Source organism: Hyperolius riggenbachi, chromosome 2, assembly GCF_040937935.1.
Source record: "Hyperolius riggenbachi isolate aHypRig1 chromosome 2, aHypRig1.pri, whole genome shotgun sequence".
NCBI classification, from domain to species: Eukaryota; Metazoa; Chordata; class Amphibia; order Anura; family Hyperoliidae; genus Hyperolius; species Hyperolius riggenbachi.
This window is the reverse complement of record NC_090647.1, coordinates 349,077,013-349,102,291: the sequence shown is the minus strand read 5'-3', so window position 1 is coordinate 349,102,291 and position 25,279 is coordinate 349,077,013. Positions and strand designations below refer to the sequence as shown.

General features: G+C 45.1%; 2 protein-coding genes and 1 long non-coding RNA gene across 3 annotated transcripts in view; 1 reads left to right on the top strand and 2 right to left on the bottom strand.

The window, feature by feature from the left end:
* The window catches only part of LOC137544466 (N-fatty-acyl-amino acid synthase/hydrolase PM20D1-like), a 76,985-nt gene extending 72,698 nt beyond the window's left edge, over window positions 1-4,287 (bottom strand). The window contains exon 1 of the mRNA XM_068265548.1: window positions 4,101-4,287. Coding sequence (XP_068121649.1) covers window positions 4,101-4,124 — 24 coding nt within the window. The 5' untranslated portion in view covers window positions 4,125-4,287. The remainder of the gene's footprint in view (window positions 1-4,100) is intronic.
* A 3,280-nt stretch (window positions 4,288-7,567) lies between these two features.
* LOC137546760 (N-fatty-acyl-amino acid synthase/hydrolase PM20D1-like) overlaps window positions 7,568-25,279 on the top strand; it is a 70,722-nt gene continuing 53,010 nt past the window's right edge. Inside the window, exons 1-6 of the mRNA XM_068269551.1 lie at window positions 7,568-7,850; window positions 14,769-14,855; window positions 16,335-16,567; window positions 18,766-18,852; window positions 21,674-21,807; window positions 24,064-24,183. Of these exons, the coding sequence (XP_068125652.1) occupies window positions 7,655-7,850; window positions 14,769-14,855; window positions 16,335-16,567; window positions 18,766-18,852; window positions 21,674-21,807; window positions 24,064-24,183 (857 nt within the window). The 5' untranslated portion in view covers window positions 7,568-7,654. The remainder of the gene's footprint in view (window positions 7,851-14,768; window positions 14,856-16,334; window positions 16,568-18,765; window positions 18,853-21,673; window positions 21,808-24,063; window positions 24,184-25,279) is intronic.
* LOC137546761 (uncharacterized) overlaps window positions 23,792-25,279 on the bottom strand; it is a 73,202-nt gene continuing 71,714 nt past the window's right edge. Inside the window, exon 4 of the long non-coding RNA XR_011026359.1 lies at window positions 23,792-24,245. This is a non-coding gene — a long non-coding RNA (uncharacterized lncRNA). The remainder of the gene's footprint in view (window positions 24,246-25,279) is intronic.

The following is a 25,279-nucleotide window of genomic DNA, read 5'->3' as shown; positions in this document are numbered from 1 at the left end:
TTCTGAGGCCCTATGAGATAAACTGCCATGATGCTGCAGAGATTGCTCTCTGCACTGGAGATAATATTGCTGACCTCTAACATGAGGAACAGACTCCTTGTGTCCCTCTGCTACCTGTTATCAAAGACTGACGTCTCATCCCAGTGATAGCTGAAGGTCTGAAGCACCATATAAGCCACCCTGTGTTTGAGTATATTTGCAGTGATCGATCAGCTTTGTTTTGACTATTTTACCTAGGCTAATACGACCTGTAGACATGTAAAACCATGCTTGCATCTTTACGAGTTATGGGTGAACGATTGGTTAATAGTTGTTGAGCTTGTGTTTAGCCACCACCGCAGTCTCATCGTGGGAGTGAGAAGGATGGTCTGAGAGTAACTCTGGTGGTTTCATTGATGGAGAAACCCTAGTTGGACTGAGCAGATGTGCCAGTGAACCCATTTGACCATCTGGATTGTAGATGACGAAGTGCCCAGGAGGTGTATACAACACCTTGATTAATGAATACAGTATGATAATCAGCACTCGCAAACTTTTGCCAGCAATTTTCTCATCTGGTTACTGTAACGATCGGTGTCAGCACGCAGAGAGAATCTGATTATTGGTGATATGCAGTATCACCAAGAATACAGATATATACCTGATTATTGATGATCTGCAGAATCACCGATAATACAGATATATTACTAACCTCTGGACACCTATGTATATAAGAGTGTTTGGTGTAACAGTAATACTTTGAGAAACACACCTGATGAGCAGGTGATCTTGGCAGTATAGGCAATACTGCTTTTAGAGAGTACAGGAACCTTCCAGCAGCCTGAGACTCTCCAAGGGGTGGAGTCAGGCTGGAGGTAGGAAGGATCAGAGAGTGAGTGACACCAGAAGGTGTATGTCTCTATCTGATCTGGTGACTATCTCTTAAGGGGAGGGAAAGCTCTCGAGGTCGGGCAAACCAGGTCGGCAACACACGGACAGACAAAGTACAAAGACAGAAGGCTGATTCGGTATCCAAGGCAAGCAGGGTTCGGCAACGGAATATCAGATGTGCAAGGTACCGAATCAGAGATCAGAGGAGTAGTCAGGAAAGCAATAAGTCATAACAGATATCAAACAATGCCTAGTCTGGGTGTGAGGTCCGTGGTCTCTACACCCTGGAACTAGTCTGATGTATAACAAGTTCCCTAGTCTGGGTGTGAGGTCCGTGGTCTCTACACCCTGCAACTAGTCTGATGAATAACAGAATAATAACACAAGTTCCCTAGTCTTGGGTGTGAGGTCCGTGGTCTCTACACCCTGGAACTAGTCTAATGAATAACAGAATAATAATACAAGTAATCTGGCTCAGTCTGAATTCCAAGGTCCTCCTGGTTCAAACACACTGTTGGATCTGACTAAAGTCTGAGTGCTTCCACGTAGTGTTCGCAACGGCAGACAACTTGTGACTGGCCAGCAGTAACTATATATGGAGTAGTGCCCTCTGGCTCCACCCCTAAGTGATCAACCAATAGTTACCAGCTCTGGGGTCAGCTGACCGGCTTGGTCAGCTGATCCCCCCCCCCTTGCCCACCATAAAAGTTCTGCCTCTCAGTGCGCACGCGTGTATTCCTAAGCCTGTGTGAACTAACAGACTCAGCCACACCAGACACACGCTGGTGCGTGCAAACCGCCACGCTGGCCGTGGAACCAGCCGCCTTCCTGTCAATACATGCGGCGGCTTTTCCGCGTTCTGCCCTGTTACCAGACGCACATGCCGCATTGGACGCGAAATCAGCCGCCTTGCTGTCAGCACACGCGGCGGCTTTTCCGCGTTCTCTCACAGTTACTGCATTGGATATAGATTGGAATCTTGCTCCCGGAAAGATTAGGTCCTCAGAAGGAGTGAGGTGGCTTTCCTCCTTGTTTGTTAACCAGCCAAAGACAGACAGTGTTTGAAGAAGAATCTGTTGCTAACACAGTAGAGCCTTGGGATCTGAGGCTAGCAACAAAAGATTGTCTAAATAGTGATAAAGTCCTAACTTTGCTTTCTCAACTGAGCCACCAGACACACTAGTACCAAAAAAGGTTGTCATGGCTGTGATAATGTCGAGAAGGAGGATGGTTACTGGAGAAAAATGTTACCAACTGAAAGAAGTTTGAAATAATGAATGTATCTGCCAAGTCTATTGAATATATTCAGTTCTGTAAGGGAATGGCTGGTCCATTCATTTGTTGTAACTCCATCTTGAATGTTTTCAGAAAGATGAAGATTTAGGAATTTCAGTTCCAGTACTGAACGCAGATCACCTGACTTCTTTACAATGAAGAGAGGAGAGTAGACTTCCTGAAAGCGCTCCTGTTCTGGAACCAACATAACAGCCGTTTTCTGCAATGAGTCATGAGTGTAAAAGAGCAGGTCTCTGTAAAGACAAAGTGACTGAGTGGTGGAGTGAACTTGCACATCCAAGAAAAACCGAACCACTCTGTATCTGTGGCCCACTAGTTCTTTATTGTTTTTGTCCAGATAATATGGAACTGCTGAAGTCTTGCAGCTGCTATCTGGGCTTCAGAATTGTCAATAGGACTCTGCGCTGACTGCTTTGTGAGCTTATGGAGATTAGCATGTGAAGTTTGCCAATTCCTATGGTCTGGTCTTTCCTTACGCAATGTCTTCTCTCCTTTGGTATAATACCAGCCTTGGTGACTGTTGGTTGCCAGATCCAACTTGTTACTAAAAAGATTTCTTCCATCAAACAGAATTTTAAACACATTTTGTTGGAAGCTGGGATCAGCAGACTAGATTATTTTTTTTTTTTAACAGGCCAATTCACTGTCATGGCAAAAATCCTGGCATATTAAGTGGACTGGACAAAATCTATAGCCGCTTCCCTAATAAACTTAGAGACAATATGAAAGTTCTCTAAGCTGCCAGGATAGAATCAGAATCCTTGTCCACTTCCGTGGCAACTGAAGATAGAGCCAGGGCTGGTTTACATGCCCCTCCAATAGTGGTATACACCATCGTTAAATCTATATCAAGTTTATGGTCTAGGTCTAGGACATCTTAAAAAGTAATCAAGACTTTTAATGGCATGCAAGACCCATGACTGGCATGTCCACCATGGAAGCGAACGCTAGGACTGGAGAATTTTCTTGAAAAAAATGGATGCTGTTTGGAAAGTCTGCTTTTTCAGGAAGTACTTTCTCCTTACCCTTTCCCATTCATCTTTATTTGATCTCTTTCAAGACAGGAAAGGAGAATGATAATTATTTCAGATGTTTCTTAGCCTGGAGAAGGGTTTCCTCTTCCCAGTGAATGGCTTCACAGATGGTTTGGATAAAGGAGAAATAGAAACCAGATATCTGTATGCTCACTTTCATTGGATTCATGCTAAACCATAGATGATTGAGGATATTCAGTATCTTCATTGACTTGCTGGGAGGATGCTTGGGGACCAAAGAGCCTACATAGGAGTCCATTGATTCCTGGACAGCCTGCTTTATCATCTTGGATGTGTGCATCTGATAGATCTACTTTACTGATTTCCCTGGCATGGTTCTGTCGCCACAAGCCCAGCAATCTGGGGAGCTATGGTGCCTTTAACTGGGACCTGATCCTCCAGTTCCCAGGCAGATTATTTACCTGCTCCTTGAGCAGGATCCTAAATGATGATATAAAGATCTAAAGCAGGATCTCAATTGATGACAAAGAACTAATGTCCTAGAACTGTGGTGGGAACTTGCCCTCCTTTGTTCTCTTCTTCCTGGGCTTGTATATAAAAAAGTACAGCCCATTTATGGAAGGTGTGCTCTCTTTTTTTGTAGAAAAGCAGGGTCACTTACCTGTATGACTCTTACCTATTGACCTTAGAATTATCTGTTTCTGGCACAGTGTGATCCAGAATGCAGTCCAACGGACCGAAAGAGATGAAATAAGTAAGGTAAGAGGTACATGAAACGTAGCAGAAAAATAAGAAATCAGATAATACTTTCATGCACGGAATGCTATGTCATTTATATTGCACATAGTACACAATACTGTTCATATAACTGTTTATAATGAGAATGGCAGATGATAAAATATAGTACATAGTGCTACCAAGATACTTGGAATAACTTACCTCCTCCTGCAGCTTGAGAAGCATTACATCAGAGGGACAGCAAATAATAGTTCCTTTACCTTTAAGCCAGACATAGAGGGAGGTAGTGTTGCAGCCAGCACAGTCCTGTGTGTATCCAGCCTTGTGAGAGGAGGGGAGGAGAGCTCAGCTGTGAGGAGATCTCTGCTGTGTCCAGAGCAGGGATTGGAGAGCAGTTACTGCAAACACTTCCTGGTCTGATGGCTGTGCGGTCCAAGCTGGAATGCACTCTAAAGCTGAGTACACACGTACGATAACGATCGTTCAAAAACGAACGATAACGACAATCGGAACGATAATCGTGCGTTCAAAAAGTGTGAACGATCGTTTTTGTGAACGATAACGATCGTTATCGTTCAATCGGACCGATCCAACCCGGCGGATTTTTTCGAAAGATAATCGTTCAATCGTTGCAGTGTGTACAAAGATCGTCCGATAACGCATGTTCTTATTGCCTGTCATAACGTCACTTCCGTTTGCGCACGCATTTTTTAATCGTTCGTCGTTCAGTACTTTATACTTATATCGTTCACGTGTGTACACAATCGTTCATTACGAACGATCTTTTCCGTCTAATTTGAATATCGTGTAAACGTCACGAATCGTTCGTAACGAACGATCTTTATCGGACGTGTATACGAACCTTAAGCCATGTGCTTCAGAGCCTTTCACTGTGAGACAGGGGAAGCAGGGAGACACTGCAGGACCTGGAGAGGCTGAAGTATGCCTCACATAATGGAGCCTGAGCAGTCAGCAGACAGAGCAAGAGATACAGGTGAGAGGGATCACACTGAACACTCAGCAGCACCAAACACCCATCAGGAGAAGCTGAACGATGCACCACTAACCTGTGCAACTGCAGACAGCAGACAGGAAGAAAAAAAGGTGAGAAGGATCACACTGTGCTCTGCAATCGTATTTAAGTCATGCGGAGCAGTCATAAAGGGGGAAAAGATCATTTAGATCCAGGGCCGGCCCTAGACTATTTGCCGCCTGAGGCCCCCCGGTGGGGGGCGCGCTCTGGGGGGCCGCCGAGCTGGAGGGGCAGCTGGAAGGACGGGGGTATTGGGCCTAGCGGCGGGGAGGGGGGTCGGACCCCCCCCTCCCTCGCCTGGGTCCCCCGTGCTCCGCTCCCCTCCAGCCTTAAATACAAGCAGCCGCTATGTGTAAGAGGCACGGGCGGGTAGGACTCACCTCTTCCTCGTTCCAAGCGTGCGCTCCACTGACGTCACTTCCTGCAACGCTGCAGGAAGTGACGTCAGTGGAGCGCACGCTTGGAACGAGGAAGAGGTGAGTCCTACCCGCCCGTGCCTCTTACACATAGCGGCTGCTTGTATTTAAGGCTGGAGGGGAGCGGAGCACGGGGGACCCAGGCGAGGGAGGGGGGGGTCTGACCCCCCTCCCCGCCGCTAGGCCCAATACTCCCGTCCTGCCAGCTACCCCTCCAGCTCGGCGGCCGGCTCCCCGCACCCACGGACGGGCGGGTGCCACCCCTGGAATTTTGCCGCCTGAGGCAAAAGTTTCACCCCGCCTCATGAGCGGGCCGGCCCTGTTTAGATCAAGCTCCCACCATCACCCCAGATATAAGGTCCCTGAATAATTTGACATTTAGTCATGACAACAGGGCTGCGACCAGGAGAGGCTGAACCTGGCCGGAACGCCGCAGGAATGTCGGCGAGGTAAGAGTAAAATAAAAATAAATAGTGATGAACCACTAAGGAACCTGTTCGGAGGTGAGGACAAAAATGAGAATGCTGCTCGCTAGGGGTCACTTTCTTTTATAGCTAAGGTCCTGTTAATTGGTAGGGGTGGGGCTTAACCCATATGTATGCTGCCATGGAGGCATATGGAAAATAGACTGTGGGCTCTATTCATAAAAGGTTACCGCAAGTTTTCCACTCAAAACAGCGGATTTTCCCATCCATTAAGGGCTCTTTCACATTAGGGCAGACTTTCTGCGTTAACGCAAACGGAAGCCGTTTGCGTTAACCAAGGTAAGATGAAAGTCCATAGACTTTCATTTTACCTTTCACACTCGACGCTGCGTTTCGATGCGTTGCGGTTCCGACGCACCCGGGCGCAGTTTTTCCTCCAACGCACCCGCGAGCCGGCGTTTTTCGTCGGGTTTTAATTACCAGCTACCGCCGCTGATTGCGTCGCACCGCAGATACCCGACGACACGCCGCAGGCAGACAACGCGTGCAGGAGAACGGCTCCTGTTCGCGTTGTCTGATGTGAAAGAGCCCTTAGCAAAGTGGGCATTCATAAAAGCTGTTCCCGCATGAAAATCTACAATCCCCCAGCAGAGCGAGAAATTTCCGCCTTATGCAGTGTTTTTCTAGATTTATCTAGAAAAAAGTAACAAAATGGCCATTCATAAAGTTTAGAGGAAGCGGTATGTGGACGGGAAATACCGCTTCCTCTGATTTTGCGGATTACATACAAGTGAATGGGACAGACCTCCCAGAGAGAGCAGTGGACGGAGGGACTCTGCCGGCTGAAGTGTTTCCGCATGCCTTCCGACAGCTTACCGCCAGCCTTCAGCGGGAGATCTCCGCACTTGCATCGCAGCTGGCAATATTTTTATGAATTACCACCCAGAAGTCTAAAATACCGCTGCGGTATTTTCCCTCCAGGAGTTTTTTCGCCACAAATTTTTTATGAATAGAGCCCAGTTATTGCTAAATATACATTTCAACACACAGGTTGTATTTTGAGTGCAAAGGGTTAACAATGGTTTGTATTTAATTTGGGAATATCCTTAAGGCTTGAGCACCTGCCCTTCTTATATTTAAGGTCTCTGCAAGAGTAGCAATGCTACATTTGTTCATAAATAGTTGGCCTCCCTAATTTTTGCTTCACACCTTGCCAGACATCTACCACTTTGGTAACTGGAGGGCCGCTGGATATTCTGGGACTCAAGTAATGTGCTGTCAAACTTTCAAAGGGTAGGGCTAATAGAAAGAAAAGTACCATTATTAATGCATGCACATCTAAAGTGATGCAGGAAGCCTTTTCCTCTACAACAAACCGTCACACACACGACACAATAGCAAAGGCTCATGCAGTACCAGTCTGCACAGCTCGCTGCAAAAACCTACTTCACTGGTGAAACTCTACATTACCAAGCAGGGCTTGGTGAATTTAAACATTTTTCTGCAAATTACCAAACTTCTACCACACCTGTGAAAAAAAGTCTAAAACACTGAATGCAGAATTTTACTAACCTGATTTTATTTAACAGACCTTTGTCAATTAAAGCCTTTATCTTGCAAAACATACAGAACAACATGCTCACATTCACACACACCCTATTATCCACGCCCTTTGATACTAGCAGTAGTAGTGAACTAGCAGGTAGTGGCTGGAATAACAGCCAATCAGCTGACTCACGCGTGCAGGGTAGTCGGGGAAGCATTTCACAGTCTCCCAGCATGCTGTGCGACCTATTCGGGCAGAGTCTAATGAGCACTTGTAGAGTGATGTGGTTGAGCTAGTAGTGATTTTCTATAGTACGGTCTGCACTGTACATCAGCATGTCCAGAGCTCGCAGGCGTGGATGGATAGTCGCCTTGCTGTGGCTGCTTGTGATTGCTGCAGCTTTGCTGGTAGCTGCAATACTGATCAGGACATACACATTGCCTGAGCGCCGTGTCACCTGGCAGGGACCAAAAGCCCAAGAGGCTCAGCTCGGTGACAATGAAGTGAAGCAACTGAAGGAAGCATTAGTGGGTGAGTAGTGAGTGACTGCTGTCTATACGGCAAGACGATCACATGCCTAATTCTGTGTTGTGCCATGTGTCCCCATTGCATACCTCCCAACTTTTGGAGATGAGAAAGAGGGACACTTAAGCCACACCCATGCCACGCCCCTGATCACACCCCTAGTCACGCATTTTGATAAAAATTTCATGAGAAAAATATGTTTTATAATTCAAACCACACTGGTCGTTTCTGTCCTGGTTCATTTTCCTTCATTTTAACATTTTAAAATGAGTAATATATCAATTTAAAGGATGGGAATAAAGGTGAGAGTCAATCAAACACACTTTTTAGTAGAAAAATATATATATTTACATAGAAAGAGGGACAAAGTCCTGAAAGAGGGACAAATGAGGAGGAAAGAGGGACAGAGGGACAGGGCTTCCAAAGAGGGACTGTCCCTCCGAAAAAGGGACAGTTGGGAGCTATGCCATTGAGGCTGTCCTGTCACATCTATGATATCACGCTGGGGATCAGGTAGAGCAGCTTGATAGAATAGTACATCAAAATAGGCTGCATGTCCAATTGAGGTCACTTGTACTGGAACAAGGGTTGCTTAGGCACCAGCAAGCAGGAAGAAAAAAATCAGGGTACCAATTTTTATGTACTCACTCGTGTATACAAGACTTTAGGCACCAGACAAGCAAATTTTGCATATTTGCACATCCGGATCTGGATGTTTTCCAGCTGTGATTGTTTCTTGAATCTGGTTGGAGAAGATGAAAGATGTTTTTATTTATTTTATTTTTTTTAAAGCCTGGTTACAATGTGGCAGATTTTACATAACTTTCCCCACAAAGCTATTAACACCTTCTGTGTCCATGTGGCAAGTCACTGACCCAGAATAAGCATGCTGAACAGATTCTTTGACTCTGGTCTGACTTCACTGGCTGCATGCTTTTGTTCCTGGTGTGTGACCTAAAGTACGGGGACCATACGGGGTCCTCTGTCCCAGGCTGCATGAGGTCCCGGGAAATGTCCCGCTTTTAGCCGTGGGCCGTCCCGGCCTCGGGACTCTGGCCACCGCATCTGCATGAACTGGCTGCGGCGTCTATAGACGCCGTGCCAGTTCATTGCCCGTAGCCCTGCTCCAGCCTTCATACTCTTCCGTTCCGGCAGGCGAGCAGGGCTACGGGAAGATGGCTGCCGAAGCCCTGTACTGGAGACTATTTGTGTCTCCAGTACAGGGCTTCGGACGCCATCTTGCCGTAGCCCTGCTCTGCCTGTCAGCGCGGGAGACTGCAGGAGCAAGATGGTCCCGGGAGCAGCGCGCCAGAGGCCGGAGACTTCTGTCAGGTGAGTAAATGCTTTTTTTTTTACAGGTGAAATGTTGCTCACATAGGCTACCATTCATAAAGCATTTCCGCATGCGGAAATGCTTAAAACAGCTGACTTTACCGAACACTCAGCAAGTTCGGCATTCATAAAGCCTCTTTCCGCATGAAAAACTGACACTACCAAGCAGAGTGATAAATCGCCGCCTTGTGCGGTGATTATCGGAACAAATGTAACAAAATAGTAATTCATAAAGAATTACGCAAGCGGTATGTGGACGGGAAATACCGCTCCCTCTCATCTGGCGATACTAATGTAAAGTTAATGGAGACACAGACCTCCCAGGCAGCTGCAGTAGAGCGGAACACGGAGAAATGTATCAACTCGGCTGCTTCCTGTGTCTCCGTCTGCCTACCGCCAGCCTAGTTCGGGGAATCTCCGCACTGCTATCGCACCTGGATACATTTTTATGAATGCCCACCCAGAAGTCTAAAATTCCGGCAGCGGTGTTTTTCTGCATTGATTCTCCTTACCAACAGCTCCTTCATGAATGATACCCATTGTGTTTAGTTTGTGCTGACATGTTGCTCACATTGGGTATCATTCATGAAGGAGCTGTCGGTAAGGAGAATCAATGCGGGAAAACACCGCTGCCGGTATTTTAGACTTCTGGGTGGGCATTCATAAAAATGTATCCAGGTGCGATAGCAGTGTGGAGATTCCCGAACTAGGCTGGCGGTAGGCAGGCGGAGACACAAGAAGCAACCGAGTTGATACAGTTCTCCGTGTTCCGTAAAGTCAGCAGTTTTAAGCATTTCCGCATGCGGAAATGCTTTATGAATGATAGCCATTGCGTTTATTTTGTGCTGACATGTTGCTCACATTGCGTTTATTTTGTGCTGACATGTTGCTCACATTGCGTTTATTTTGTGCTGACATGTTGCTCACATTGCGTTTATTTTGTGCTGACATGTTGCTCACATTGCGTTTATTTTGTGCTGACATGTTGCTCACATTGCGTTTATTTTGTGCTGACATGTTGCCCATTGCGTTTATTTTCTGATGACATGTTGCCTATTGCATTTCTTTTGCGCTGAAATGTTGCTCACATTGCGTTTATTTTCTGTTGACATATTGCCCACATTGCGTTTATTTTGTTCTGGCCTTTTTGCACACATTGCATTTATTTTCTGCTGACATGTTGCCCACATTGCGTTTATTTTCTGGTGTCTGGGGTAACTGTTGCTGCATTTATTATTTAATGGTCATAGTTGGCTATGTTTGCTGCTTTGGGGGTTACGGTATACTATTAAATAGCATCACACAGTTTCTGCACACCCATGATGCGAATCCTCGTTTGACCACATCATGGCGTAAACACTGCTTTCTTATGCCTCGCTTTTACAGATTTATGCTAGCTCTGCCCATTACAATGTCATGGCCACGCCCATTTTTTGGCGCAGCGCAGACCCCCATTTTTCAGCGTGGCGCGCCGCAGCCCCCCTATTTTTGCCCCGCCCCCGTCCCAGGTTGAACCGACAACAATCTGGTCACTCTACCTAAAGGGAACCTAAACTGAGAAGGATATGGATTTTTTTTTCCTTTTAAAATACTACCAGTTGCCTGACTCTCCTGCTGATCCCGTGTCTCTAATACTTTTAGCCACAGCCCCTGAACGAGCATGCAGATCAGGTGCTCTGACTGAGGTCAGACTGGGTTAGCTGCATGCTTGTTTCAGGTGTGTGATTCAGCCACTACTGCAGCCAAAGAGATCAGCAGGACTGCCAGGCAACTAGTATTGTTTAAAAGAAAACATCCATATCACTCTGTATAGATTCCCTTTAAAATAAACCCGAGGCGGAAATAATTAAAAAAAAAAAGATACTTAAAGTGAACCTGAGATGACGCCAAAGGAAAAATGTATACATACCTGGGGCTTCCTCCAGCCTCCTTTGGCCTGATAATTCCATCGCCATCCTCCTCTGGCTCCTGGTTATCTGGCGCGGCTGGCCTGCGACGACTGGTCTGACTACCTGGAGCCATAGCGGAGGACGATGATGAGAGGCGGATCAGGCCGAAGGGGGCTGGAGCAAGCCCCAGGTATATATACATTTTCCCTTTGGCGCCATCTCAAGTACACGTAACATATTTGACAAGCGCTCAGCAACGGTCGGGGCCAGGATGGGCGTGGAAAGCCTCTGCAGGATCCAGAGGCTTCCCTTTTATTAGGCACCGGTAAGTATCTGTTTTTTTTTTTTCTTCCTTCCGCTTCGAGTACACTTGAAACAGTTAAAACCAAAATCACTGGCGTAACTACCAGGGATGCGACCCCATCAGCCGCAGGGGGGCCCCTCTAGGGTCCGCCAGCTGTGTGCGGGGGAGCGCTGCCGCCCACCCGATTCTGGAACTCCCCAGCCAGATGTTGAACTGGCCGCGGCGTCTGATAGACGCCACATCAGGTAATTCCCCGCAGCCCACAGTCTCCCGGGAGGCAGAGCAGGGCTACGGGAAGCTGGCTGCCGAAGCCCTGCACTGGACACTATTTGTCTCCAGTACAGGGCTTCGGGTGCCATCTTGCCATAGCCCTGCTCTCTGCCTGTCAGCACGGGAGATGTGCTGCAGGTGGATCATTGGGGGAGCTGCGCACCGGAGGCCGGGAGAGGAGACTTCTGCCAGGTGGGTGAATTTTTTTTTTTTCTTTTTTAACAGGTGCATTTTATTCTAATAACTGCTGCCCACTGTACGATTTTCTGGTGACTGCTGCCCACTGTAAGATTTTCTGGTGAATGCTGCCCACATTGCAATTTTCTGGTGACTGCTGCTCACTTTACGATTATTTTATGGTGATATGCTGCCCACATTACAATTAATTTCTGGTGCATTACGATTATTTTATGCTGAAACGCTGCCCCATTAAAATTATTTTATCGTGAAACGCTGCCCCATTACGATTATTTGGCACCTATGGGGGGGTCCCAATCCAATTTGCAGGGGGGCTCAGTGATTTCTAGTTACGCCCCTGGGTCTGAAATCTTGGCATGGCAGCCGGGCAATGGACATTAATTAAAAGGAAATGAAGATGACATCCTCCATATTCCTCTCACTTCAGGTTCCCTTGACCTATTTTTGTGAGATTCTGGTTTAAAAAGGTGATGCCATTTCAACTTGAACTACAGTATTTTTCGGACTATAAGACGCTCCTGACCTTAAGACGTACCAAGGTTTAGAGGACAAAAACCAGGGGGGAAAAATACAGGATGGGACATTTATATGGATACACCTTAATAAAATGGGATTGGTTGGTGATATTAACTTCTTGTTTGTGGCACATTAGTATATGTGAGACAGGAAACTTTTCACGATGGGTGGTGACCATGGTGGCCATTTTGAAGTCAGTCATTTTGAATCCAACTTTTGTTTTTTCAATAGGAAAAGGGTCATGTGACACATCAAACTTATTGGGAATTTCACAAGAAAAACAATGGTGTGCTTGGTTTTAACATAACTTTATTCTTTCATGAGTTATTTACACTTATAAAATGTGTGCAATGTGCTGCCCATTGTGTTGGATTGTCAATGCAACCCCCTTCTCCCACTCTTCACACACTGATAGCAACACCGCAGGAGAAATGCTAGCACAGGCTTCCAGTATCTGTAGTTTCATGTGCTGCACATCTCATATCTTCACAGCATAGACAATTGCCTTCAGATGACCCCAAAGATAAAAGTCTAAGGGGATCAGATCGGGAGACCTTGTGGGCCATTCAACTGGCCCACAAAGACCAATCCACTTTCCAGGAAACTGTTCATCTAGGAATGCTCGGACCTGACACCCATAATGTGGTGGTGCACCATCTTGCTGGAAAAACTCAGGTAATGTGGCAGCTTCAGTGCATAAAGAGGAAAACACATCATCAAGTAGCAATTTGAATGGCTCCCAAGGTCTCCCGATCTGACCCCCTTAGACTTTTATCTTTGGGGTCATCTGAAGGCAATGGTCTATGCTGTGAAGATATGAGATGTGCAGCACCTGAAACTACGGATACTGGAAGCTTGTGCTAGCATTTCTCCTGCGGTGTTGCTATCAGGGTGTGAAGAGTGAAAGAAGAAGGTTGCATTGACATTCCAGCACAATGGGCAGCACATTTAACACATTTTAAAAGTGTTCACAAACTTGTAAATCATGAAAGAATAAAGTTACGTTAAAACCAAGCACACCATTGTTTTTCTTGTGAAATCCCCAATAAGTTTGATGTGTCACATGATCCTCTTCCTATTGGAAAAACAAAGCTGGATTCAAAATGACCGCCATGGTCACTACCCATCTTGAAAAGTTTCCCCTCTCACATATACTAATGTGCCACAAACAGGAAATTAATATTACCAACCATTCCCAATTTATTAAGGTATATCCATATAAATGGCCCACCCTGTGTATATATACTAAACCTGCTGCATCTATGGTGAAGGAGCATCATGAGGATTATGCCCCCTTGGTACCTCAATCCCCCTTGTACTACTTCTCTCCTCATGTGTCCACCTCTGTCCGTCTTGTCTTCCTCTATGTCCCTTTGTGCTCCACTGTTTCCTCCGTTTGTCCCCCTGTGTCTTCTGCAAGGGCACAGTACAGGGAGTCCCCGATGTTGTGGCGGGTTGGAGGTTCATATTGGCAGGCGTTCACAAGTCAGGAACGACCTGCATTAGGACTGTAAGACGCAGTGACTTTTTTTCCCCCCACTTTTGAGGTAGAAAAAGTGAGTCTTTTAGTACAAAAAAATAAAGTATGTAGGGCTTAACTTCAGGTCACACGTAGCTTAGCTGAGGTTATCTTCACCAGTTTCTCTATAGTCAGACCATGATGTTTAGTTGTGTGTTATAAGTATTATTATGTTTAAAATTGGGTTTAAAGAAAACTGAGCACCAGGGACAACTTTTTTTTAATTAACCTTCCCATACGAAAGATTTGTAATGGAGTGTACTGCTTGGGGGGCTGTGGTTGGGATGAGCATCAGTACTTATGTACAGGGTGATATGCTCCATATGGGACTTGCCAAGTTCTTCCGAAAATTCGGCAGCTGAAAACTCCCTAGAGAACATGTCAGATCCCATATGGACTGGGAGTCGTAGGTAGTGATGCTTATGACAATCGCCACCCCCTCCCAATGGCACACTCCATTATAAACCTACCTTATGGGGAGGGTCATTTAAAAAAAAAGTCCCTGGTGCTCAGTTCCCTTTCAAGACTAGAAGCTAGCACAGTTTCGAGAGAAGCGAAACTTTACTCTTGTGCAAGGAGGGGGCTGTAGTACAAAGGGTTTAGTTACCTGTATGAGCACCTTTTGCCACTACTCTGCGCTCCATCCTCCCAATACTGTCGTTATTGACCGCCTCAGCCGACTTTAATCAAGAATGTGTACAAAGCTTAAGACCTACAGCTGTGTCTTTTGTATAAGAATAGTGTTGTGATTGGTTTTCATTCAGATACATTTTTTTTTTTTTTTTTTTTTTTATTGGTTCATCAGCAAAATCTGAAACTCCACAAAGGGATGTCATATTCTAAACTGCTAATAAAATGGTACTTCTCTGTTTTGATGGTGTCTTTTTATGTGTTAGGTGCAATTCGCATTCCTACAGTTTCCTTCTCAGAAGTGGAGCAGAATGAGACCGCTCTGGCTGAGTTTGGGGATTACCTACAAAAAGGTATGTTTCACCATTTGGAGTTGTCACGTGTTTATCACTTATCTTTTGCTCCTGTTATTCAAACATACATTGGTCATGCAACCATCACTTAGGCCTGCGGCTTACTGGGGATCGCTCCTTTGCTTGCTATTGTGGCTAAGATTCCAAAGTGCGCTCCCCCCAAGTATAGATTGCAAACAAGCCCCCAGTATTAGCTCCCTCCCCTGAATAATAGCCAGATGTGCCCCCATACAGTATTAGGCAGCCCCCCAAGTATAACAGTCAGATGTAACCCCCCACACCCCTGGTATAATAGCCAGTTGTGCCCCCTAATCCCCCCTCCCTCCCCAGTATAGGCCAGATAAGCCTCCTAATTACCCGCTTGCAAGCCCTGCAATTACATCAGTGGCACTGGAGTGTATGCTGGAGCGGTCAGGGATAAGCACACGGCTAGTTTGTGCAGGGAGATGAGCTGGAAATGTCAGGCAGTATGTGGAGAGCACAGGCTGCAGCAATGGGAGTGAGCCTGGCATGATGGTGAAGCATTGCTAGACACCTGCAGCCCAGGAAAAGAACAACTTTGTATCAGAAACTGGCCTTCTCAGTCAATTTTTGTAATATCTCAAATGGGAAAAGCTCCTCCCTTTTTTTTATTTAATGGATTGAGCCTGGCAAAAATATTGTGGTGGGTTGGAGCAGTGCACTGCATAGCTCATTCCAGCTTTCTAATCTATATACTCTGAAATCAAATTGATAAAGCAGTAAAACTATCAATATTCCCCAATCGGTTTACAGTCATTGAAATACCATTCACATACAGTTGTTAGTGTATGGTGACCTGAAATGTGGAAAGAAGCACACAGATCAGCATACAAAGCTGGGTAATTTTATCCTGGAGGTTATAGAATAGTGCTGAAGCTTATGCATGTACAATTCAGTCATGGCTCACCCTGCTGCTGCTGACTCAGCTAATGGAACACTTGCTGCTTTATTCTTATCTTAAACTATATACAGACCTCTGTTTTTCACCAGTCGTTTGTCCGTTTACAAACAAATTGGATTTATGGATCTCATGATAAGACATCATGGGTTACACTCAAGGCCTGGTTGGAATACAAAAACTGCTGAGACTACTGAACAGTAGGCCAGAAAAGAAAGGACCACTATTTTCAAGTTTAAAGACCTCATTTTATATGGTGGGAACCCTTGAGAATCATAGATATGAGTGGGCTATGTAGTAGTGCCCATTCTCCTGGAGCAGCACTTTATAGCAGTGACCCTCTTGTACTTTCATGCAACATTTCTACAGTGTTCTTATGAGTTATTTTTCATATGTTGTCTGTTCAGTGATAAAACTTTGAATGAGATGAGCTGTAAGCTTGGCTGTCTTGGCATGCTGTGAACCAGCAATATTTCTTTTCTGCTTAATGTTCTTCATTTACTGTATCAGCTAATCATTGATTTCTTAGGAGCTAACCATGATACTGTTTTGGTTTCCAGTTTTCCCTAAGGTGTTCTCTGCAAGTACTGTTCAGCATGAGGTTGTGGCGCAGTACAGTCACCTTTTCACAGTCCAAGGCTCCGATAAAAGTTTAATGCCGTACATGCTGCTTGCCCACCTGGATGTTGTGCCAGCGCCAGATGAAGGCTGGGAGTTTCCTCCATTCTCCGGAGAGGAGCACAATGGATACATATATGGAAGAGGAGCACTAGATGACAAGAGCTGCGCTATTGTGAGTCTGAGAAGTTACCATGTGTATAATACTGACTTAGGGCTCTTTCACATTAACATAATGGGTGCACAAACCCAATTTCGTGCACGCGTTATGACTGACAACGTGATGTCGGGGAATTGTGGTTCAACGCTGATAAGCGGCGCTAGTTCTAATTCACCTGATGAGAATATGCCACGGCTGGACGGTTAAAATCTCCCAGAAGCGTTACAACGTAACACTCTAACGCTTTGTCTAATGTGAAGGGTAACATGAAAGTCAATAGACTTTAATGTTACCTTTCTAAACACATCCTAGGAGCGATCTGTCAAAACGCACAGATCAGCTCCTAGTATGAAAGATCCCTTAGCATGAAATGAGTGCGTTGCTGCTACACAAGTTCACTAGGTTTTGTTTAAGATTTAATTTCTTCGCTCAAAACTACTAGTGAATGTTATGAAGCATATCCTGTAGCACAAGCCGTTTTCTCTGTTTTGTTGGTGTTCATAACGTACAAATTGATGAGTTCTTTTTTACTAATGCTTAAAATTGTACTACAATGCATGGACCTTAATAGGAATGAAATATTAACTCCATTATCAGCCTAATCAGTAACATCACAGGACAGTGATATCATTCCATCAGCCATCAACCTGTTACCTTTGTAATCTGATGTTCAAAGGACAACATGATATGCTGAGCCTTTAAAGGAAACCTCCAAGCTGTAAAAAGAAAAAAACAAAAAAAAACCTCCACTTACTTGGGGCTTCCTCCAGCCCCTGGCAGTCGTTCTGTGCCCTCGCCGCAGCTCCTCTCACTCGCTTGTAAGTTATGTTTTGCTGAGGTGCTCCATGATTTGGCCAGTAGAGGGATACTCTGGTCAATAATGCCATATACTTATATTAATGATTTCATAGCTCACAACTGTTTTTCTTTTGGAGGGACAGTCCCTCTTTGGGCCTCATGTCCCTCTTTCCTCCTCATTTGTCCCTCTTTCCTCCTCATTTGTCCCTCTTTCCTCCTCATTTGTCCCTCTTTCAGGATTGATGTACAAATATATGTAAAAATATGTATTTCTCTGCAGACAGAATGTGATTTATTGATACTAAACCTTATTCCCATACTTTAAATTGATATATTTCTTATTTTCAAATGTGCATTTGAAGAAAAATGGACCAGGATAGAAAGGACCAGTGTGGTTTGAATTATAGAACATCATATTTTTCTTTTGAAATCTTTATGGTATGCATGACTAGGGGTGTGGCAGGGGCGTGGCTTAAAGAGAACCCGAGGTGGGAATCTTAGAGTTAAATCTATACACAGAGGCTGGGTCTGGCTATAGTGCCCAGCCTCTGTTGCTAGTTGAATATTCCCTAAATCCCCCCTGCTCTCTGCACAAGCCCATAAATTACAGCCGCGCTGGCGACACTGAGCGTGTCGCAGCAGGCTCTGTTTACCATTCTAGTGCCACTCATGCCGCTCCCCCGCCTCCTGCAGAGCTCCGATCCCCGCCCACGTCTCTTCCCTCGCCGCTGATTAGAGAGAAGGGACTCGGGCAGGGAACTGCGCTCTGCAGGAGGCGGGGGAGCAGCGTGAGTGACACTAGAAAAGTAAACAGAGCCAGACAGCGCGGCTGTAATTTATGGGCTCGTGCAGAGCACAGGGGGGATTTAGGGAATATTCAACTAGCAACAGAGGCTGGGCACTATAGCCAGACCCAGCCTCTGTGTATAGATTTAACTCTAAGATTCCCACCTCGGGTTCTCTTTAAGTGTCCCTCTTTCTTATCTCAGAAAGTTGGGAGGTATGATGATTTTGCTTCTATACCTTCATACACTGTTATCTGCTGCTTCTGTTGACATTGCAGAAATGACTCAGCAGCAGCCCATTCTTACAACTGGCTTTAAGCCTGTGTTGCTGGCATTTGCTTCCATATGGGTAGCGTTCTCATACCACAGCAAATGCAGGCAGCACAGGCTTTAATCAAGCCAGAGAGCTAACACAGGTTCAGGGAGTGGGCTGGCCAGCATCTGTCTGTATGCTAGCATGTGAGTGGCAGGCCACCGGGGCAGTTTTTGGCATGCCACTCTGTATAAGCACAGTTTAACAGCTTGTACTGTATATAATGCATTTCACATGCCTGTATCCTAAAGCAAAACAAAAAAAATGATAGTGCAAAATAATGCATACTCATCTCTGATAATTTTCTTTCTCTCAAGGGGGTTCTTCAAGCACTAGAATTTTTGTTGAAAACAGGCTATCAACCTCGACGAACGTTTTATGTTGGACTTGGACATGATGAAGAGGTAAAGCTATAGTAATTTAAAATATCGTTCTATTAAATATATTACAGGTTCAGTAAACATCTAGGGAACTTCATTTCACATATTCATAGACCAGGGCTGTGGAGTCGGAGTCGTGGAGTCGGGCAATTTTGGGTGCCTGGAGTCGGAGTCGGGGAAAAATGCACCGACTCCGACTCCTAATGAATTTGTAACTGTAATTAAAATAGAAAATATGATAAAATGTTCTATTTCTCAGATAAAAGTCATTAAAAATAATGTATATATACAGTATATATACAGTAATAGCTGTGCTTAGTCTACAAAAATGAAATAAACCAATCAAAATGAGTTACTTGTGCTGCTTCAATAAAGCAGTCCCCGTATTTTTAAAGTCAGATATACATATCTGATTGTGACTGTATATATGATGTGTACACAGGAATCTCTTATATATGTTACGGCCAGAACCCGAAGTTTGGCCACTTCTAGTTCTGGCCGGCCACTTCGGGTTCTGGCCGGCCAATGTGCGAAGTGGCCGCTGCGCTGCGGCCAATGTGAGGAATGGAATGAATCCTGTAACATTCATGTATATTCTGGCCCCAGCGCAGCGGCCAAACCTATCGCAACTTAGTTATTTTAATGAAATTAAGCCGGCGGCTTTTTCTCTGCCTCTTTCTCTCTCCTCCCCCCCGCCTCTCTCTCCTTCTCTTATTATTGGCAGCACTACGTGTCCCCCTCCAGAGTCGTTCGTCGCACCAGGGAAGCCTGCCGTTCCTGCAGAGCGGGGTGCTGGCAGAAGCGATGTCTGCAGCCTCCCCGCTCTGCTGCCCCTGGCGCGACGAACGACTCTGAAGGGGGGACACGAGTGCTGCCCATAATAAGAGAAGGAGAGAGAGGCGGGGAGAGGAAGGAGAGAGAGAGAGAGGCAGAGAAAAAGCCGGCGGCTTCATCTGTTTCATTGCCGCCGGCTTAATTTCATTAAAATAACTAAGTTGCGATACGTTTGGCCGCTGCGCTGCGGTCAGAAGATACATGAATGTTACAGGATTCATTCCATTCCTCACATTGGCCGCAGCGCAGCGGCCACTTCGCGCATTGGCCGGCCAGAACCCGAAGTGGCCGGCCAGAACTAGAAGTGGCCAAACTTCGGGTTCTGGCCGTAACATATATACTAAATAACATCTATGCTGTAATAATAAAGCCTGATGTGTAGCTGTGTCACTAATAGAGATGGTCAACGAGATGGAAATAATTCTGCATTGATGCTGATTTATGCAAATGTATGCACTCCCTTTGCTGATGAAATCAAATAATTTGATATGTTATTAAAATTTGGTTTGGTGACTACAAATTTAAAGGGAAACTGAGACGGATGAAAAGTAAGTTTATACATACCTGGGGCTTCCTCCAGCCCCCTTCAGGCTAATCAGTCCCTCACTGTCTTCCACCACCCGGATCTTCTGCTATGAGTCCTGGTAATTCAGCCAGTCAGCGCTGTCCGGCCGCATGCCGCTCCCACAGCCAGGAACATTCTGCACCAGCGCAATAGTGCTGCACAGGTGTAGTACGCTCCTGGCGGCGGAGTGTGTGCATGCGCACTACGCCTCACTGGCTCAAGTACCTGGACTCATAGCAGAAGATCCAGGTGGTGGAGGAGGACAACGAGGGACTGATTATCCTGGAGGAAGCCCCAGGTATGTATAAAACTTTAATTTCATCTGTCTCAGGTTTACTTTGTTACACAGTAGTACTATACTCTACATATGCACTCCCCACAGAGCTGCAGGGAATCCACTGAGAATGCTGTGCACATTGAACACAGAGGTGTTGTCTGTTTACAATCTCCTCATTCCCCTGCAGAGTACCTGCACATCATTCTTACATGTACCCACACTTACATTGCCTAGGGCCTGATAGATGTTCTTTGTTCCGGTTTGTACCTTTTACAAGTACTCTTACCAAGGACTAGTTTTAGTCTAAAGGGAATAAATATAGTAGTCTACATATCCTTCTCACTTCAGTTGTCTTGTAAAATTCCTAAGCGTTGGCAGTTAAGAGACGAATTTCATGTTACATACTTTTAATCAACAAAATTGTAAATATGCAAATTAGAGGAGTCGGAGTCGGAGTCGGTGGAATCCTAAACTGAGGAGTCGGAGTCGGAGTCGGTGGATTTTTGGACCGACTCCACAGCCCTTTTGTTTTTTCAGATAAATGGATTTCTAAAACAATATAAATTTAAAGAGAGCCCGAGGTGGGCTCATGAAATGGAAAAAGAAAAACTAGGCTACCTGATCCAAGGGGCTGAGAGATTAATTGGCCTCCAAAACCGCCGCTCCTGTGAGCCGCAATGGCCCACTTTCACTTTCTTGACCTCTAGATCACAACGCAAGAATTAGTGATTCATTTTCTCATTCACAGCGTGCAGGGAGGCGGGGGAGCGGCAGGGGGCGTGGCCAGGGAGAGAGAGCTGCCCAATGGCAGCTCTGGAAGCTCTGTCGGAACAGGGAATCCCTCTCCCCCATGTTTACCTCAGAGATAGCGACAAATATTGTTGCTAATACAGGGGGCTACAGCGTGGCGGTGTGGGGACGCAGAGGCCACACACACACACACACACACACACACACACACACACACACACACACACACACACACACACACACACACACACACACACACACACACACACACACACACACACACACACACACACACACACACAAACCTTGGTTTCTCTTTAAGTTTATCTACATTAATTTAATGTCACATTTTTCTTTTTAATTCCTATGTTTCTGTATTGTGAGCTTTACTTTAGAACCTTGCCATTTGTATTTTTCAGGTGTCTGGACACAAAGGAGCTATGAAAATTGTGGAAAAACTTCAGGCTCGTGGATTGAAGTTTGTGTTTGTTTTGGATGAAGGGCTGGCAGTCTTAGATGGGGTTATTCAAGGAACAAAGAGACCAGTGGCTTTGTAAGTTATTATATCATTATCACTAACAAAAGACAGCTTAAAGTAAACCTGAGGGGAAATAAATGTTTAAAAATATACCTACCTCTCTGGTGTATATGGTCTCTGTACACATCCAGGCACCTTATTGCATCCGGCTTCCCCTCTATGTTGGTGCTGCATCTCCTGTTCAAAATTCCGATACATGGATGGACAGGTTGCAGGCTCTGTCATCTGTGCATCCGTTCTGTACTCTCCCTACTCGACTCTGTTTAGCAACAGTCACTGGAGCCTCCAAGACGTGCACTTCCGAATGATTTCAAACTATGCATGCCCATAATGCTCTTGTCCACAACTACTAGACTAGTATCTTTTCAGCAAGGAGTTCAAGGCAAGACTCCCTAACACTGACGGGAGGCCTCTTGAGCGCGCGTCCTAGTGGCCGCAGCTCTTGAGCGCTTTGAGTTTGACAGGAGAAAAGCGCTATACATTATTAGATTGAGGATTGAATAGAGATCATAATTTGTTATGATAATATGATGTTGACTGAATTTAATTGTCACATTTAATTTCATCCTAAAATAATTATTGTATCAACTCTGTTACCAACTTATCTTGTTAATTCTGAATTTCAGGTAGGGCCACAAATGTCCTAAATAGTGAGACTGTGCTCTTGCTTTTCAGTGCTCACAAGTGTGTTTCCTGATTTTCATCAGCCTTGCATGTCTCAACTTCCCCCCCACAATGGGCTCTATTCACAAAACTTCTCATAAATGACTTATTTATCACCTAATTGATACAAATCACCTTTCAGCACATTTACAAGTAAATAATCACTCAAAGTAAGTTGTTCCTGATTCATTTCATTTCAATATTACCGTACTTTTATTACCTTAATTATCTTATTTTTTTGCTCTTTGGAAGCTGAAAAATGTAAAAGATAAGGTGAAAAAGCTTTGGAAATCATGCCCATTGTGTTACAACTTTCTAATTTACCCCACAGTATGTCCTCAGCTTTGTAGCACTTGCTAATCAATGACAGAGGCACCTGTACCAGCTAGCAGATATTGCAAGCCACCTAGGACTTCTAACAAGCTGAGGGGCCACTTGTGACTGCTGACTAAGGTGGGGTTAGCTCTGTGTGTATTATCACTTACCTGGCCATCACGCCTGTGTCGCTTCATTTCTAGGATGCAATACCTGAGAATGGCTCTTCCCATCTCCAGTTCCCCCCAGACTGTTGTTCAGATTGCTAAGAGGGAAACTGGGCTGGGGAGGTTGTGTTCTTGTGAGTTGCTGCTTGACAGTGAGGAAGCCACATGGCAGCCCCTGTTCACAGCTTTGACTAGTTACAGTTGGAGCTGGACGCATGCACTGTCCACTCTACGTGCCCTTGTGGATCATGTTTCTGAATGACTGTGCAAAGCAGACATGGCTGAGAGCAACCTGGGCATGCTCTGCTGAAAAACATTAGTAACTGTGCATGTCCAGTATGCTCCCAGCAGCATCTGCTACACACAGATAGGCGGGAGCATACGCATGGCGTGAACAGAATGAGGGTTACAGCAGCGGCATGGAGGGGAGGCCAGCCACTATAAGTGGCTACCACGTGTCTGACGTAAAGAATGAACTGATATCCGTAACGTTTACATGTTTTTTCGCCTCTGGTTTACTTTAACTTACTGTTCCTCTCATTGCTTACACCTTTCTCCCACTGCAGCTGTACTTGCAAAGCAGATTTTTGTATCATTCAACCAATACATATATTTGCAGTCATAGGGGAGCCAAGTGTAAAATACAAACTAGAGCCCCTAGCACTGATGATAAAGCATTGGTTATAAGTAAGAATGGTCAATGAGGTGTAGGTGTAGGATTATGAAAAATGTGTATGCAAATTTATGCAGCTTGAAATCAAATACCGCTGGAATAAAATCCGATTGTAATTACACAACCAATCAAGGGTCCAAATTCTCATAATGCATATCAGATTTATTGTAGTATCAAAAACACGTTGAAAAAACCCAAACCCAACTCCCTCCCCCCTACAAACAATGCCTATTTGGAATTGGAGCGCTCCTCACATCCATAGAGAACACACATACAATTTGAAGTCCTTGGCCAGGTTGTGAATAATTTCAGTTGAATTAACTAAAAGGGAGCTTCTACCATAACTTAAGAATTTGAATGTATTCATATAGCAATAAGTCCAAGTGCCATTTTATTTCCTGTGAAAGTCTTACAGAACACAATAGAAATGTGTACGATTTTTCTTTTCTATAGAGTTGGTACCACTGAGAAAGGTTCAATTACTCTCAACTTGACAGTAAACCAGCCGCCAGGCCATTCTTCCATGCCTCCTCCTGAGACTAGCATTGGGATCCTTGCAGCAGCTGTGAACAGGTGAAGACATTTGTTTGCCTTATAAAGTGCGTTCCACTTTTTTGAGAGGTCATTGGAAAGAACTGTAAATAGTTTTTAAAAAAAAAAAGTCAAAATGTGCTCAAGCTCCCAGAATACATACTCATATGTATAGAATCCATGCAGTTACTTTTAGTTTAATGCTGGGGGGAATCAGATAGCTCAGACAAAAGGAACAGTTAGCAGGAGAAGGTGTACAGCCCTCAACTTACTATGCATGTAGGTTCATGCTTGCGTTTTTGTGCATTTTTTTTTGTAGAACTTCACAGCGAATACCTGCGCGTTAGCGATTTTTTGTGAAGTGCTTTTCTAAGCACTTTTTCTGAGCAATTCGTTTTTTCACTTCCTGACGTTAGTCAGGAAGTGAACTCTTTGACCCGGAAAAGAGTAAATACAATGGGCTTGATTCAGTAAACCGTGCTAAGTGTTAGCACGCCTGTGAAAAGCCCTATATCATGCCTAAAGTTAGTTTAGGCATGATAAATTTGCATCGCGCGCAAAGTCCCATGTGCAAAACTTTGCATGCGCACAGAGCAGGGCACGCAAAAAGTCGCATTGCAGTGCGACCAAAACGACAAACCAGTTGCGCCTATAAGGTCGCATTGGGTGCGACCTTAACGTCGCATTGTGCGACATTAAGGTCGCAACCAATGCGACCTTATAGGCGCATCGGGTGCGCCGTTTTGGTCGCACCGCAATGCGACTTTTTTTGCGTGCACTGCGCTGTGCGCACGGAAAGTTTTGCGCATGGGACTTTGCGCGCGATGTGAATTTAGTAAACGGTGCTAACCCAGTTAGACTTTGCGCGCGATGCAAATTTATCATGCCTAAACTAACTTTAGGCATGATATAGGGCTTTTCACAGGCGTGCTAACACTTAGCACGGTTTACTGAATCAAGCCCATTGTATTTATTCTTTTCCGGGTCAAAGAGTTCACTTCCTGACTAACGTCAGGAAGTGAAAAAACGAATTGCTCAGAAAAAGTGCTTAAAAAAGCACTTCACAAAAAATCGCTAACGCGCAGGTAAGCGATGTGAAGTTCTACAAAAAAAAAATGCACAAAAAAAACGCAAGCAT